This window comes from Oryctolagus cuniculus, chromosome 7, assembly GCF_964237555.1.
Source record: "Oryctolagus cuniculus chromosome 7, mOryCun1.1, whole genome shotgun sequence".
NCBI lineage: Eukaryota > Metazoa > Chordata > Mammalia > Lagomorpha > Leporidae > Oryctolagus > Oryctolagus cuniculus.
The window spans coordinates 41,623,285-41,635,786 of NC_091438.1; the positions used below are offsets into that span (position 1 = coordinate 41,623,285).

At 46.3% G+C, this 12,502-nt stretch overlaps 1 protein-coding gene across 3 annotated transcripts in view; it reads right to left on the reverse strand.

The window, feature by feature from the left end:
- The window catches only part of LOC103350039 (SLAM family member 5), an 18,757-nt gene continuing 6,255 nt past the window's right edge, over positions 1-12,502 (reverse strand). The window contains exons 2-7 of one of the 3 annotated variants that reach the window (XR_011390352.1): positions 11,860-12,252; positions 4,889-5,185; positions 2,863-3,021; positions 2,568-2,659; positions 653-2,287; positions 289-522 (exon numbers count right to left, since the gene is read on the reverse strand). Coding sequence is in view for 2 of the 3 variants with exons in the window: in XM_051858507.2 (XP_051714467.2) it covers positions 2,195-2,287; positions 2,568-2,659; positions 2,863-3,024; positions 4,889-5,185; positions 11,860-12,252 (1,037 nt within the window). In the remaining variant the exon portion in view is untranslated. Of the gene's footprint in view, positions 2,288-2,567; positions 2,660-2,862; positions 3,025-4,888; positions 5,186-11,859; positions 12,253-12,502 lie in introns of all 3 variants that reach the window. The other 2 variants (XM_051858507.2, XM_008264273.4) reach the window with 2 other exon arrangements.

Genomic DNA, 12,502 nt, shown 5'->3' on the forward strand with positions numbered 1-12,502 from the left:
TTTTCATTACAGTGTATTGCAATAATTTTTCTGTTTTATCGTGAGCCATTATTTTCAATCTCTGTGTTTAACCAACAAATTAAACTTTATTGTAAGAATGTATACATAGGAAAAATATGTAAAATATTTATATAATAAAATAATATGTAAAATACCCTCACATAGAGTTTGATACTCTGTTCTTCCACACATCCACATGGGTTTTTTATACTTTTAAATTTTAGTTTTTAATTAGTTTTTAACAGATTCAATGTGATTTGTAGGTGCCTGTATACATCCAAGTGGATATTTCAAGTAAATAATTGGATTTTTTTAATTTTTATCTATTTGAAAGGCAGAGTTACAGAGAGGCAGAGGTAAAAGAGAGAGAGAGAAGTCTTCCATCTGCTGGTTCACTCCCCAGATGGTAGCAACATCCGGAGCTGCGCTGATCGGAAGCCAGGAGCCAGGAGCTTCTTCTGGGTCTCCCATGTGGGTGCAGGAGTCCAAGGGCTTGGACCATCTTCCACTGCTTTCCTAGGCCTTAAGCAGAGAGCTGGATCAGAAGTGGAGCAGCCGGGACTCGAACCAGCTCCCGTATAAGATGACAGCACTGCAAGCGGCCGCTTTACCTGCTATACCACAGTGCTAGCTCCAAAAGTTGAATATTTACAATGTGGAGTCCAGAAGATGGGTGCAGACCAGAAACTTCAGTGTACCCACCGCCTGTGTGTACAGCCATGAGATGATACAACATCCGTGTTTTGTTGTTGTTACTGTTGTTGCTGACCATCTAAGGTCCAAAGGCAATGTGAGGCTTGAGTGGAGAGTCCCCAGTTCAGACCTCCAGGCCAGGAAGGATCATGGGAGAGTATCTGGTTCACACCTGCATGTAAGGAGAGCCAGCACCAGAGAGACGATCCACCTCCATGCTCTGGCTTTCCATCGGCAGAGCCCCTTGGGATGCACGGTAGGGCAGCCCAGGTCCTCCACACTGAGGGGTGCTTGCCTCCTTGATCTTGACCTCCCACAAGGGGAATACATGCCTGTTGGAGCTGCAGATTGGTCCAGAAGGATGACTCATAACCAACACAAGACAGACGACCACAGGGGCCCTAGTGTGGTCCAATGTGTTCAGGGAGGTCGACGTGGGAAACCCCTTTAAGAAACCATTGCATTCCTGAGAGGCTTCTTGGAACAGGTAGCGTGGAAAAGAGATTTGGACAGGATGCTGGGATTTCAGCAGACAGGTGTGAGTATGAGCTGGAATCATAATTCTAGACAGAAGTATGCAAGTGAGCAACGAGGTCAACCTTGATTTTGGGTCAAAAAGGCTGTAGGGCTTGAGGGTCATGAGATGAGGCTGAGCTGGCTGGGTCACAGCTTCCCCCAGCATCATCCAACAAGCTCACAGCAGCCCTACCAAGGGGCCCTGGGTAACACAGCCCACCATTCCCATCACCATGCACCCATCATAGGTCAGGGTGAGCTGAGGCTGTTTTCCTAAAGGTAAATCCGGACTCGGCTTCTCGGGATCACTCTTTGGGAAGGGCCAGGGATAACACTAATTCCTCTTCCCACTCCATGGGAAGGTGGGTGTGGGCCCCGAACTGGGGCTGCGGCAGAGTCACATTAGCACACATGGCAAAGAAAAAGGACTCCAGCCTAGGTATGCAATGTGCAGTAGACAAAGCCAGCAACACATACACACACACACATTGCCCAACCCCCCAAGGGAGCCCAACGCAAGGTCTTCAAAGGAAGCTTCAGGCCAGTCCTTTGTAGGGTCCTACCACCCACACTGCCTCCATCACCTACTAACCCAGGATCCAGACCTGGCTCCTCCAGGGCACTAACATGTCGCCAATGTCCTCATGCCAGAGCTCATGTTGTCACAAAGACACCAGTGACACAGCAGAGGCAGAGAGGATTAGCGATGCCCATAGCCAGGAAGGTCCTCTATGGCAGGCATCTGGAGGAAAGGATCATGGGTCATGGCAATGCCAGAGGAAGATAAGGATCCTGAGTGGGAGGGCGGCCATGGAATGTAGCAGAGGAAGTGACAGGCCTCGTGTTCCCGGAGAGTGGTGGCCACCAGGTCAGGCTAAGGCAGAAGAGGGCGGCTGCTGCTGGACAACTGCTACCAAAGGAAGGGATCCACAGGCATCAGGCTCGGAGTGCAGGTGCCCAGGAGTGCCAGTTCTGCCTTCTCCTCTTAGATGACCTTCATCCCCTGGCCTGGGCTATGGATCTGACTGTAGACGGTTGTGATAGACTCCTGTTCTCCCAGATGTTGCCTACCGCCAGCCTGCGGATGAAGGACAGAGGGTAAGTGGAGCAGCTGAGGGATAGAGGCCCAGGGGACCTGCACAGAGTCAATACCTATGGACATGCATGGTTTGTGGATTTCCCCAAAGCACCCAACACCATACTAGTCAACTGCACATTTGCTTTTTTTAAAACTATTGATATAATAAAAGACTGAAAGAACAGTGGAGACCACTAGCTGATCCCTGGGTTTGGGAAGCCAAGGCCAGGCAGTCAGAGACATGCAGGTGTCCAGGCTGGCCACGCCTGCCAGCTCTCACCTTCTCCTGGCCATCCTGAGTCTCCTCCTTCATCAGCTGTGCGTAGTCAATGCCACCATCATCACCCCTGTGGTCTCGCTGCAGGGCTGCACCTGCGTCATACACACACTGAAGGTCAGATTTGTGCCTGGAAGACTGCAACCCTCCTCGTGCCATGGACCCCAAGTTCATGGTCACCCCACCATCTCCTCTGTAGGGCCCACTTCCTGGCAGCATCTGGATACCCCAAAACTGTATGGGGTCCTCTAGCAGGGGAAGGGAAGTATCTTGGCCTGAAAGCAGAAGGGCAACCTGCCTCTGTCAGTCTCCTCTTCCTCCTTCTGCCTCTTCCTCTTCTTCCTCTTCTTCTTCCCACGTGTCCTCCAGAGGTATAGCCCAGCTCCCAGGATGAGCAGCAGAAGAACCCCCAGGACGCCTCCCACGACGCCAGCAGTGGGCTGTCCCTGGGAGTCTGCTTCTTGCACACAGAGAGAGTAAAGCAGGGATGAGGCAGGAGAGAAATTGGGGCAACTACTGCCAAGGGGAGACAGAGAGAAAGCAGGTGCAGGAGATGGAAGGGGCCTGGCTCAGAGCTGAAGTGGGAGGAGCACAGAAGAGCCGCTCACCATGACCAGGCTCCTGCTGGTGCCAGGGAAGCTGAGATGCACAAAGCCAGTTCCACCCTGAGAGAAGTTCATCGCCAGGGAGGGAATGTGAAAAAATAACAATAGCTTCCTGACAGATTGTGGCCGCAGCAAAGGTGAGTTTTCATGTTTTATTTGTTTGCTCTTGAGAGACAATGACAGCACCCATGTGTTGGTTTAATTCTCAGATACCCATGGTTCCCACTAAAGCATGGAGCTAGGAAATCAGTCCAGTTCTTCAGTGTGGTTGGCAGGCACCCAATTACTTGAGCCACCATCTATTGCCTCCCAGGGTCTTTGGTGGTGGAAGCTAGAATCAGGAACCAAAGCTAGGAACTGAACCCAGGTATTTCTACAATGAAAAAAGACATCATAACCATGCTCTCACCCCCTAGGCCAAATGCCCACCCCTGCAACAGCCTTTACACTTTCTGCTAGTGCTCCAAGGAGGCCTCCCCAGAGGAGGTGCTGGATAAACCGAGTCATGAAAAGGAGCAGGAGTTTCCCAAATATTCAGTCTGTGGCAGTCTGATCACAAGAACCATCACTTTTGGGAAGTAGCAGTGGCAAAATGCCAGAGCTGGGAGTTGCCAGGAGAAGGACAGGCAGGAGAAGAGACCAGGGAGAAGTGGGTCAGAAGGAGGTGGTTGGAGTTTAAGTCTAGAGGATTTTGTGGTTATGCTAAGTGTTTCTCTTTAGCTGATACCACAGGACAAAGTGGAGAGACTGTAATAGTGGCCCTGATTTACCAAATCCCTCCTGCAGCTCCGGGAGGAAGGGTTGAGAGAATGAGATTCACTTGGGGTACAAGGTCATTCATTCATTCAATGAAACACATTTGATGAGCAAACTTTGACCTTGGAAAGGAGTTCAGATAAAGACGTGACCCCCATCCCTTAAAGTGCAATAGTCTATGGAAGAATCAAATACATAAGTGGATTATCACTACTTCATGGGGGTTGGTCATGGACAGCTCCTGAAAATAAATGAAGCCTAGAGGCTGGCACCATGGCATTGTGGGTAAAGCTGCCACCTGCAGAACCAGCATCCCATATATGTGCCAGTTCCAGTCCCAGCTTATCCACTTTTGATCCTGCTCCATGCTAATACTCAGAAAAAGCAGTGGATGACGGCCCAAGGGCCTGGGCCCCTCCACCTACGTGGAGACCCATAGATGCTCCTGGCTCCTGATTTTGGTCTGGCCCAGAACCTACCAATGTGGACATTTGGGGAGTGAACCAGTGGATGGAAGATCTCTCCCCCCACCCCAACACTGTCTTACAAATAAATAAATAAATCTTTACAATAAAGTGAAGCCACAAAAGCTCACCATAAGAGTCACTGTCAGGAATCTACAGCAAGCAGCTCAGTGTGAGGTGTGCTAGTGAGGCCAACAGCATGGGCAGAGGAACATCTGAGACTGAACCCTTCAGGGAGTCACTGGAGGTCAGTCCCAGAGAGCACACGGATGAGTGACACAGTCTGATTTCCTTCTCCAAAGACAACGTGGACCCACATGAAGACGGGTGGGGTGGGGGGGTCCTGGCAGGCCTCCCTGCGTGGGGGGAATGTTCAGAAGCAGGAGTGGGCTGGGACTCCCAGACCTCTGTAGGGGGTCCAGGTAGAGAGGGTGTCACTAAACATGGCAGGGAGAAAAGCTGAAACCCATAGACCCAGTGCTGTCTCAGGCACACTCACCTTGGACACAGACATCACCCAGGTCCAAGGTGGCGCTCTTCTGGTCCCCCTGGTTGCTGACCACACAGGTGAGGCTGGCTTTGGGCTGACTCAGAGGTAGACTCACAGCCAGGGTCCAGAAGTTGGGGGCTGGTCCTGGTGCCCCTCCCTGCTTCAGCTCGCTGGGGGGGCCTGTGCTCTCCCAGGTCACGTTCAGCTGCTCTGTGGCCCCTGTGGCCCTGCATTGCAGGGTGACGTTGCACCAGCCAGATGTGATGGATGGTGACTCAGCCAGGATTTGAGGAGCAGGCACTGGCTCTGGGGCAGGAGGAGACAAAAGCATGGGATCTCATGTGTCTGGAGCACACCACAGGTCACACATTGTCACCATGACCTCACTGAAGGCCAGACATTGCCCTACAAGGAAGGCGGGAGCACGTTACAGACAAAACACAATTTCCCAGAAGCTAAACGTTGAGCAAATGACAGTAGGAACAGTAGCCACTGAGTTCACACCCAGAGAAAGACCCGCGCCTTCCGTGTCTGCGGGAGACACAGTGGTAGTGACCACAGAGGACAGCTCCGAGTGTGGTCAGAACATGAAACTGAACTTGGGGTGCAGACAGGAAGAGAGGAGGCAGAGTCACAAGGCAGCCTTAGAAATCACACGGGACCCAAAGTTGCAAAAGCCATGTGCCCATGGCAGGAAGTTTCCTTATGCAGAGAGAACTTGAGGGATGGAAAGTGTGGGCAGATGGAAACCTTCCAGTGTGAACTCTCTCCACCACCAGTCCAGGCTTTGAGAGCTGAGTGTGGAGTCTGGTGTGAGTGAGGCAGAGCCGGTGTGGAGGGGAGGAGGCGGGGAGGAATGTCTTAGAAACGTGAGGATTCTTGGCTGGTGCTGTGGCTCACTAGGCTAATCCTCCACCTGCGGCGCCGGCACACCGGGTTCTAGCCCCTGTCGGGGCGCCGGATTCCGTCCCGGTTGCCCCTCTTCCAGGCCAGCTCTCTGCTATGGCCCGGAAGTACAGTGGAGGATGGCCCAAGTGCATGGGCCCTGCACCTGCATGGGAGACCAGGAGAAGTACCTGGCTCCTGGCTTCGGATCAGCGTGGTGCGCCAGCCGTGGCGGCCATTGGAGGGTGAACCAACGCGAAAAGGAAGACCTTTCTCTCTGTCTCTCTCTCTCTCACTGTCCACTCTGCCTGTCAAAAAAAAAAAAAAAAAAAAAAGAAAGGAAGGAAGAAAAGAAACGTGAGGATTCCACATGTGGTAATAGCACAGTGACCCAAATGCCATCCACATGATCATCAGATCCCATCAGTGACAGGTTACATGGCAAAGTGGTATGAAGGTGGTTAATATAATTAAGGCTGTTAATCAGCTGACATTCCCATATGGAGATTATTGTACTATTCATGGGGATCAAACCTAATCCCAAGGGTCCTCAGAAGTTGAAGTCGGAAATCGAGCAAGTCAGTGGATACAAGGTGAGACTGACCAACCCTTGCTGGTCTGTAGAAAGGAAGCTATGCTCCAAGCAATGCCAGCAACTGACAGGAGAGGGAGAAATGTGGACAAAGGATTCCTCCTCCAGTCTCCAAGACAAACACAGCCCTGCCAGCACGGTGAGACTGTGTCAGATTTCTGACCTACATCACATAGACACAATATTTCTGTGTTGTTGCAAGCCAATACTGTGGAGTAAGTTTTAAAATACTAAAAAAAAAAAAACTAATGTGCAGGGGCCAGCACTGTGGCATAGCAGATAAAGCCACTGCCTGCAGTGCCAACATCCCATATGGATGCTGGTTTGAGTCCTGGCTGCTCCACTTCCAATTCTGCACACTGCTGTGGCCTGGGAGTAGTAGAATATGGCCCAAGTGCTTAGGACTCTGCACCAGGGAGGGAGACCTGGAAGAAGCTCCGGGCTCCTGGCTTCAGATCAGCCCAGATCCAGACGCTGTGGCCATTTGGGGAGTGAACCAACAGATGGAAGATTCATTCTCTCTTTCTCTCTCTCTCTCTCTCTCTCTCTCTCTCTCTCTCTCTCTGCTTCTGTCCCTCTGTAATTCTGCCTTTCAGGTAAATGAGTAAATCTCAAAAAAAATACTATAACACAAAAACTGTTAAAAACAAAAAAGGGCACTATGTAATGATTAAGGGATCAATTAAACAGGAAGATGTGACTATTATAAACATATATGCACTTAATTACGGCATCTGGCTATTTAAAAGAAACATTAATGAATCCAAAGGGAGACATAGAATCCAAAACACTAGTAATGGGGGACTTCGATACCCCACTTTCAGAAATTTACAGGTAAACCAGACAGAAAACCAGCACAGAAACAACAGAGTTAATTGACACCATAGACAAAATGGACCTAACAGATATCTACAGAACTTTCCTTCCTACCTTTTCAAAATACACATTCTTCTCACCAGTGCATGGAACTTTCTCTAGGCTAGACCACATGCTAGACCATAAAGCAAGTCTCAGCAAATTCAAAAAAATCAAAATCATACCATGTATATTCTGGGACCGCAATGCAATGAATCTGGAAATCAACAACTCAAGAATCTCTAGAACATATGTAAACTCGTGGAGACTGAACAACATGCCCCTGAATGAACAGTGGGTTATTGAAGAAACCAAAAGAGAAATCAAAAAATTCTAGAAACAAAAGAAGACGACAACACAACATATCAAAACTTATGGGATACAGCAAAAGCAGTGTAAAAAGGAAAGCCTACATCAAAACTGAAAATGCACCAACTAAATGAACCTTCAGTGTATCTCAAGGACCTATAAAAACAACAGCAAACCAAACCCAAAACTAGTAGGAGAAAAGAAATAATTAAAATTAGAGAAGAGATAAACAAAATTGAAACCAAAAGAATGATAAAAAAGATCAGCAAAACAAAGAACTGGTTTTTTGAAAAAATAAACAAAATTGATACACCATTGGCCCAACTAACCAAAAAAGGGAGGAGGAAGACTCAAATCAATAAAATTAGAGATGAAAAAAGGAAATTTAACGACACCACAGAAATAAAAAGAATCATCAGAAATTACTACAAAGAGCTGTATGTCAACAAACTGGGAAACTTAGAAGAAATGGATAGACTCCTGGACACATACAACCTACCTAAATTGAGCCATGAAGACACAGAAAACCTAAATAGATCAATAACCGAGAAAGAAATTGAATCAGCAATAAAGACCCTCCCAACAAAGACAAGCCCAGGACCAGATGGTTTCATCACTGAATTCAAGCTACTGAAAACAATTGAGGGGCCAGCACTGTGGTGCAGCAGGTAAAGCCACCGCCTGCAGTGCCAGCATCCCATATGGCACCAGTTTGAGTCCCCGCTGCTCCACTACTGATCCAGCTCTCTGCTATGGCCTGGGAAAGCAGTGGAAGATGGCCCAAGTCCTTGGGCCCCTGCACCTGCATGGGAGACCCCAAAGAAGCTCCTGGCTCCTGGCTTTGGATCAGCGCAACTCCAGCTGCTGTGGTCAATTGGGGAGTGAACCAGCAAATGGAAGAATTTCTCTCTCTCTCTCTCTCTCCCTATCCTTTGCTCTCTGTGTAACTCTTTCAATTAAAATAAATAAACCTTTAAAAAAATTTAAAGGGAAGGAATCCTCCCAAACTCTTTCTATGAAGCCAGCATCACCTTAATTCCTAAACTGGAAAAAGATACAACAGAGAAAGAGAATTACAGATCAATTTCCCTGATGAACATAAACACAAAAATCCTCAAAAAAATACTAGCCGATCGAATCCAACAACACATCAGAAATATCATTCACCTGGACCAAGTGGGATTTATCCCAAGTATGCAGGAATGGTTCAATATTCACAAATCAATCAATGTGATACATCACATTAACAAATTTAAGGACAAAAACCATATGATTATCTCAATAGACACAGAGGAAGCATTTGAGAAAATGCAACACCTTTTCATGATGAAAACGCTAAGCAAATTGGGTATAGAAGGAACATTCCTCAACACAATCAAGGCAATTTATGACAAATCCAAGGCCAGCGTACTATTGAATGGAGAAAAGTTGGAAGCATTCCCACTGAGATCCAGAACAAAACAAGGATGCCCACTCTCACCATTGCTATTCAATAGAATCCTGGAAGTTTTAGCAGAAGCTATTAGACAAGAAAAAGTAATCAAAGGAATACAAATTGAGAAGGAGGAAGTCAAACTAACCCTGTTTTCAGATGACATGATTCTATATATAGAGGATCCAAAAAAAACTCCACTAAGAGGCTATTGGAACTCATAGAAGAGTTTGGTAAAGTGGCAAGATATAAAATCAACACACAAAGATCAACAGCCTTTGTATACACAGACAATGCCACAGCTGAGAAAGAACTTATAAGAACAATCCCATTCACAAAGACTACAAAAAATCAAATAACTTGGAATAAATTTAACCAAGGATGTCAAAGATCTCTACAATGAGAATTAAAAAAACATTAAAGAAAGAAATGGAAAAAGGCACAAAAAACGGAAAAATCTTCCATATTCATGGTTTGGAAGAATCACTATCATCAAAATGTCCATACTAATGAAAGCAATTTACAGATTCAATGTGATACCAATCAAAATACCAAGGATATTCTTCTCGGATATAAAAAAAAAAAAACTGATGCTGAAATTCATATGAAAACACAGGAGACCCTGACTAGCTAAAGCAATCTTATGCAACAAAAACAAAGCCAGAGGCATCACAATACCCAATTTCAAGGCATACTATAGGGCAATTATAATCAAAACATCCTCGTACTGGTACAAAAATAGATGTATAGGTCAATGGAACAGAATAGAAACTCCAGAAATAAATCCTCATATCTACAACCAACTTATCTTTGACAAAGGAACTAAAATCAATCCCTGGGGCAAGGACAGTCATTCAACAAATGGTGCTGGGAAACCTGGATCTCCACATGCAGAAGTATGAAACAAGACCCCTACCTTACACCTCACACAAAATCCACTCAAAATGGATTTAAGACCTAAATCTACGATCTGTTATCATCAAATTACTAGAAACATTGGGGAAACCCTGCAAGACATTGGCATAGGGGGCCAGTGCTATGGCATAGCGGGTAGAGCTACTGCCTAGAGCGTCGGCATCCCATATGGGCACTGGTTTGAATCCTGGCTGCTCCTCTTCCGATCCAGCTCTCTGCTATGGCCAGGGAAAGCAGTAGAAGATGGCCCAAGATCACCTCTGCACCCACATGGGATACCTGGAAGAAGCTCCTGGTTCCTGGCTTTGGATCAGCCCAGCTCTGGCCGTTGTGGCCATTTAGGAAGTGGAACAGTGTATGGGATTCTCTCTCTCTCTCTCTCTCTCTCTCTCTCTCCCTAACTCTGCCTTTCAAATAAACAAATATTTTTTTAAAAAAATGAAACACTACCACTACTGGTATCCCAGGATGATTTTTTATTTTAAAAACATTTAAAAATTAAAATTAAAAAAAGATACTGGTATAGGCAAGAGTTCTTGGAAAAGAGCCCAAGAGGCACAGGCAATCAAAGCCAAAATTGACAAATGAGATTACATCAAAGTGAGAAGCTTCTGCACTGCAAAAGAAACAATCAGCAAGGTGAAGAGGCAACTGACAGAATGGGAGAAATTATTTGCACACTATGCAACTGATAAGGGATTAATAACCAGAATATATAAAGAGATCAAGAAATTCAACAAGAAAAGAAACAACCCAGTGAAGACATGGGCAAAGGACATAAACAGGCATTTTTCAAAAGAGGCAATCTAAATGGCCAATAGACATATGAAAAAATGTTCAGGATCACTAGCCATCAGGGAAATAAAAATCCAAACCACAATGAGGTTTCACCTGCCCACTCCCCATTAGAATGGCTTTCATGCAGAAATCAACAAACAACAAATGCTGGTAAGGATGTAGAGAAAAGGGTAGCCTAATCCACTGTTATTGGGAATGTAAACTGGTAAAGCCACTATGGAAGACAGTATAGAGATACTTCAGAAATCTGAATTTAGGCCTATCATATGACCCAGCCATACCACTCCTAGGAATTTACCCAAGGGAAATGAAATCAGCACATGAAAAAATTATGTGTACCCCCATGTTTATTGCAGCTCAATTCACAATAGCTAAGATATTGAATCAACCCAAATGCCCAACAACTGAAGAATGGATAAAGAAATTATGGGATGTATACACCATGGAGTACTACACAGAGGTAAAAAAAAAAAATGAAATCTGGTCATTTGCAACAAAATGGATGAAACTGGAAAACATCATACTTAGTGAAAGAAGCCAGTCCCAAAGGGACAAATATATGTTCTCCCTGATCTGTGATAACTAATAGAGACCTAAAAGGCACTCTAAAGAAGTGAAATTGATACTTTGAGAATCAACAAATTTGAACAGCCCATATCTCCACTGTTGAGAAACAGTTTTTTTTATTTCACACTATTTGTTGAATTCTTCACTTAACATGGAGCTAATCATATGTGTATATAGTTAATTGAAAATAGATCTTAGTAAAAAATAAGAATAGGAAAGGAGAGGGAGGAGGAAGAGGGGTGGGAGTGTGGGTGGGAAGTTGGGTAAGGTGGGAAGAATCACCATGTTCCTAAAGTTGTAATTATGAAATGCCTGAAGTTTGTATTCCTTAAATAAAATGTTTTTTGGGGAAAAAAACTAATGTGCAAATGAAGTAACCATAGTTCTATAAAGAAAAATCTGCTACTGCGAAACTCCCTAATTTTCAAACATTCTGTCTTCCTCTCCTACAGTACCCACGTGATTCTCCCCCTGCCCATGTGGGTGGTGAGCACGCTCTGTGTTCACAGGAGACAATGCACACTCAAGTCAGTGACTGATGAGACCCTGCACAGCAGGCCTAGGAGACGCTCCTGGGCACAGCAGCAGGAACTGTGCCAGGGCTTCCAGACAGGGGCTGTCACTTACCATAGACAGTGAGGTGGAAAACCTGGGTAGATGAGAATCCTCCAGTGAATCTGATGTGAGCCCGATACTGCCCACTGTCCTGTGAGGTCACATTCTCAATCACAAGCGATATCATGTTGGGCACGTGGAGCCTTGGTTTGTACTTGTCCTTGAGGCTGACCCAGGTTGGAGAGGCTGCCCCACTGGGGACCCGCAGGATGACTCTGTGCACTGACTCAGGGCCAAAGCTCCACAAGATCTCCTCCAGCTTCTCTCCAGGAGTCCATCCTGGATGCTGCACCACATGGAACGACACGGAGCCCCCTCGCGTCCCCTTCACAGGAAAGTGGAGTCCAGAATCCAGAACCCCGGAGCCACGAGCTTCAGGGCCCTTGTCCAAGGTGCTGCAGATGCCTAGGGGGTTGCAAAGGGGAAATGTGAGCATTTTCTCAGCAGAGCAAGTGAGAGAAACTCAGAAATTCTTCCTGATTAATCAAATCCATCCAGTAGAAACCCTTGATTTAGGAAAGCAAACTAGTGCAATGCATTGGAAGCAATTCTGGGATCAAGTTCTGGTTTTAATGGGGTATAACACTGAACAGGTAACCTGCCAGCCCTCGGTCTCCTTGACAGTGAACCACATGAGATGACAGACACAGATTTT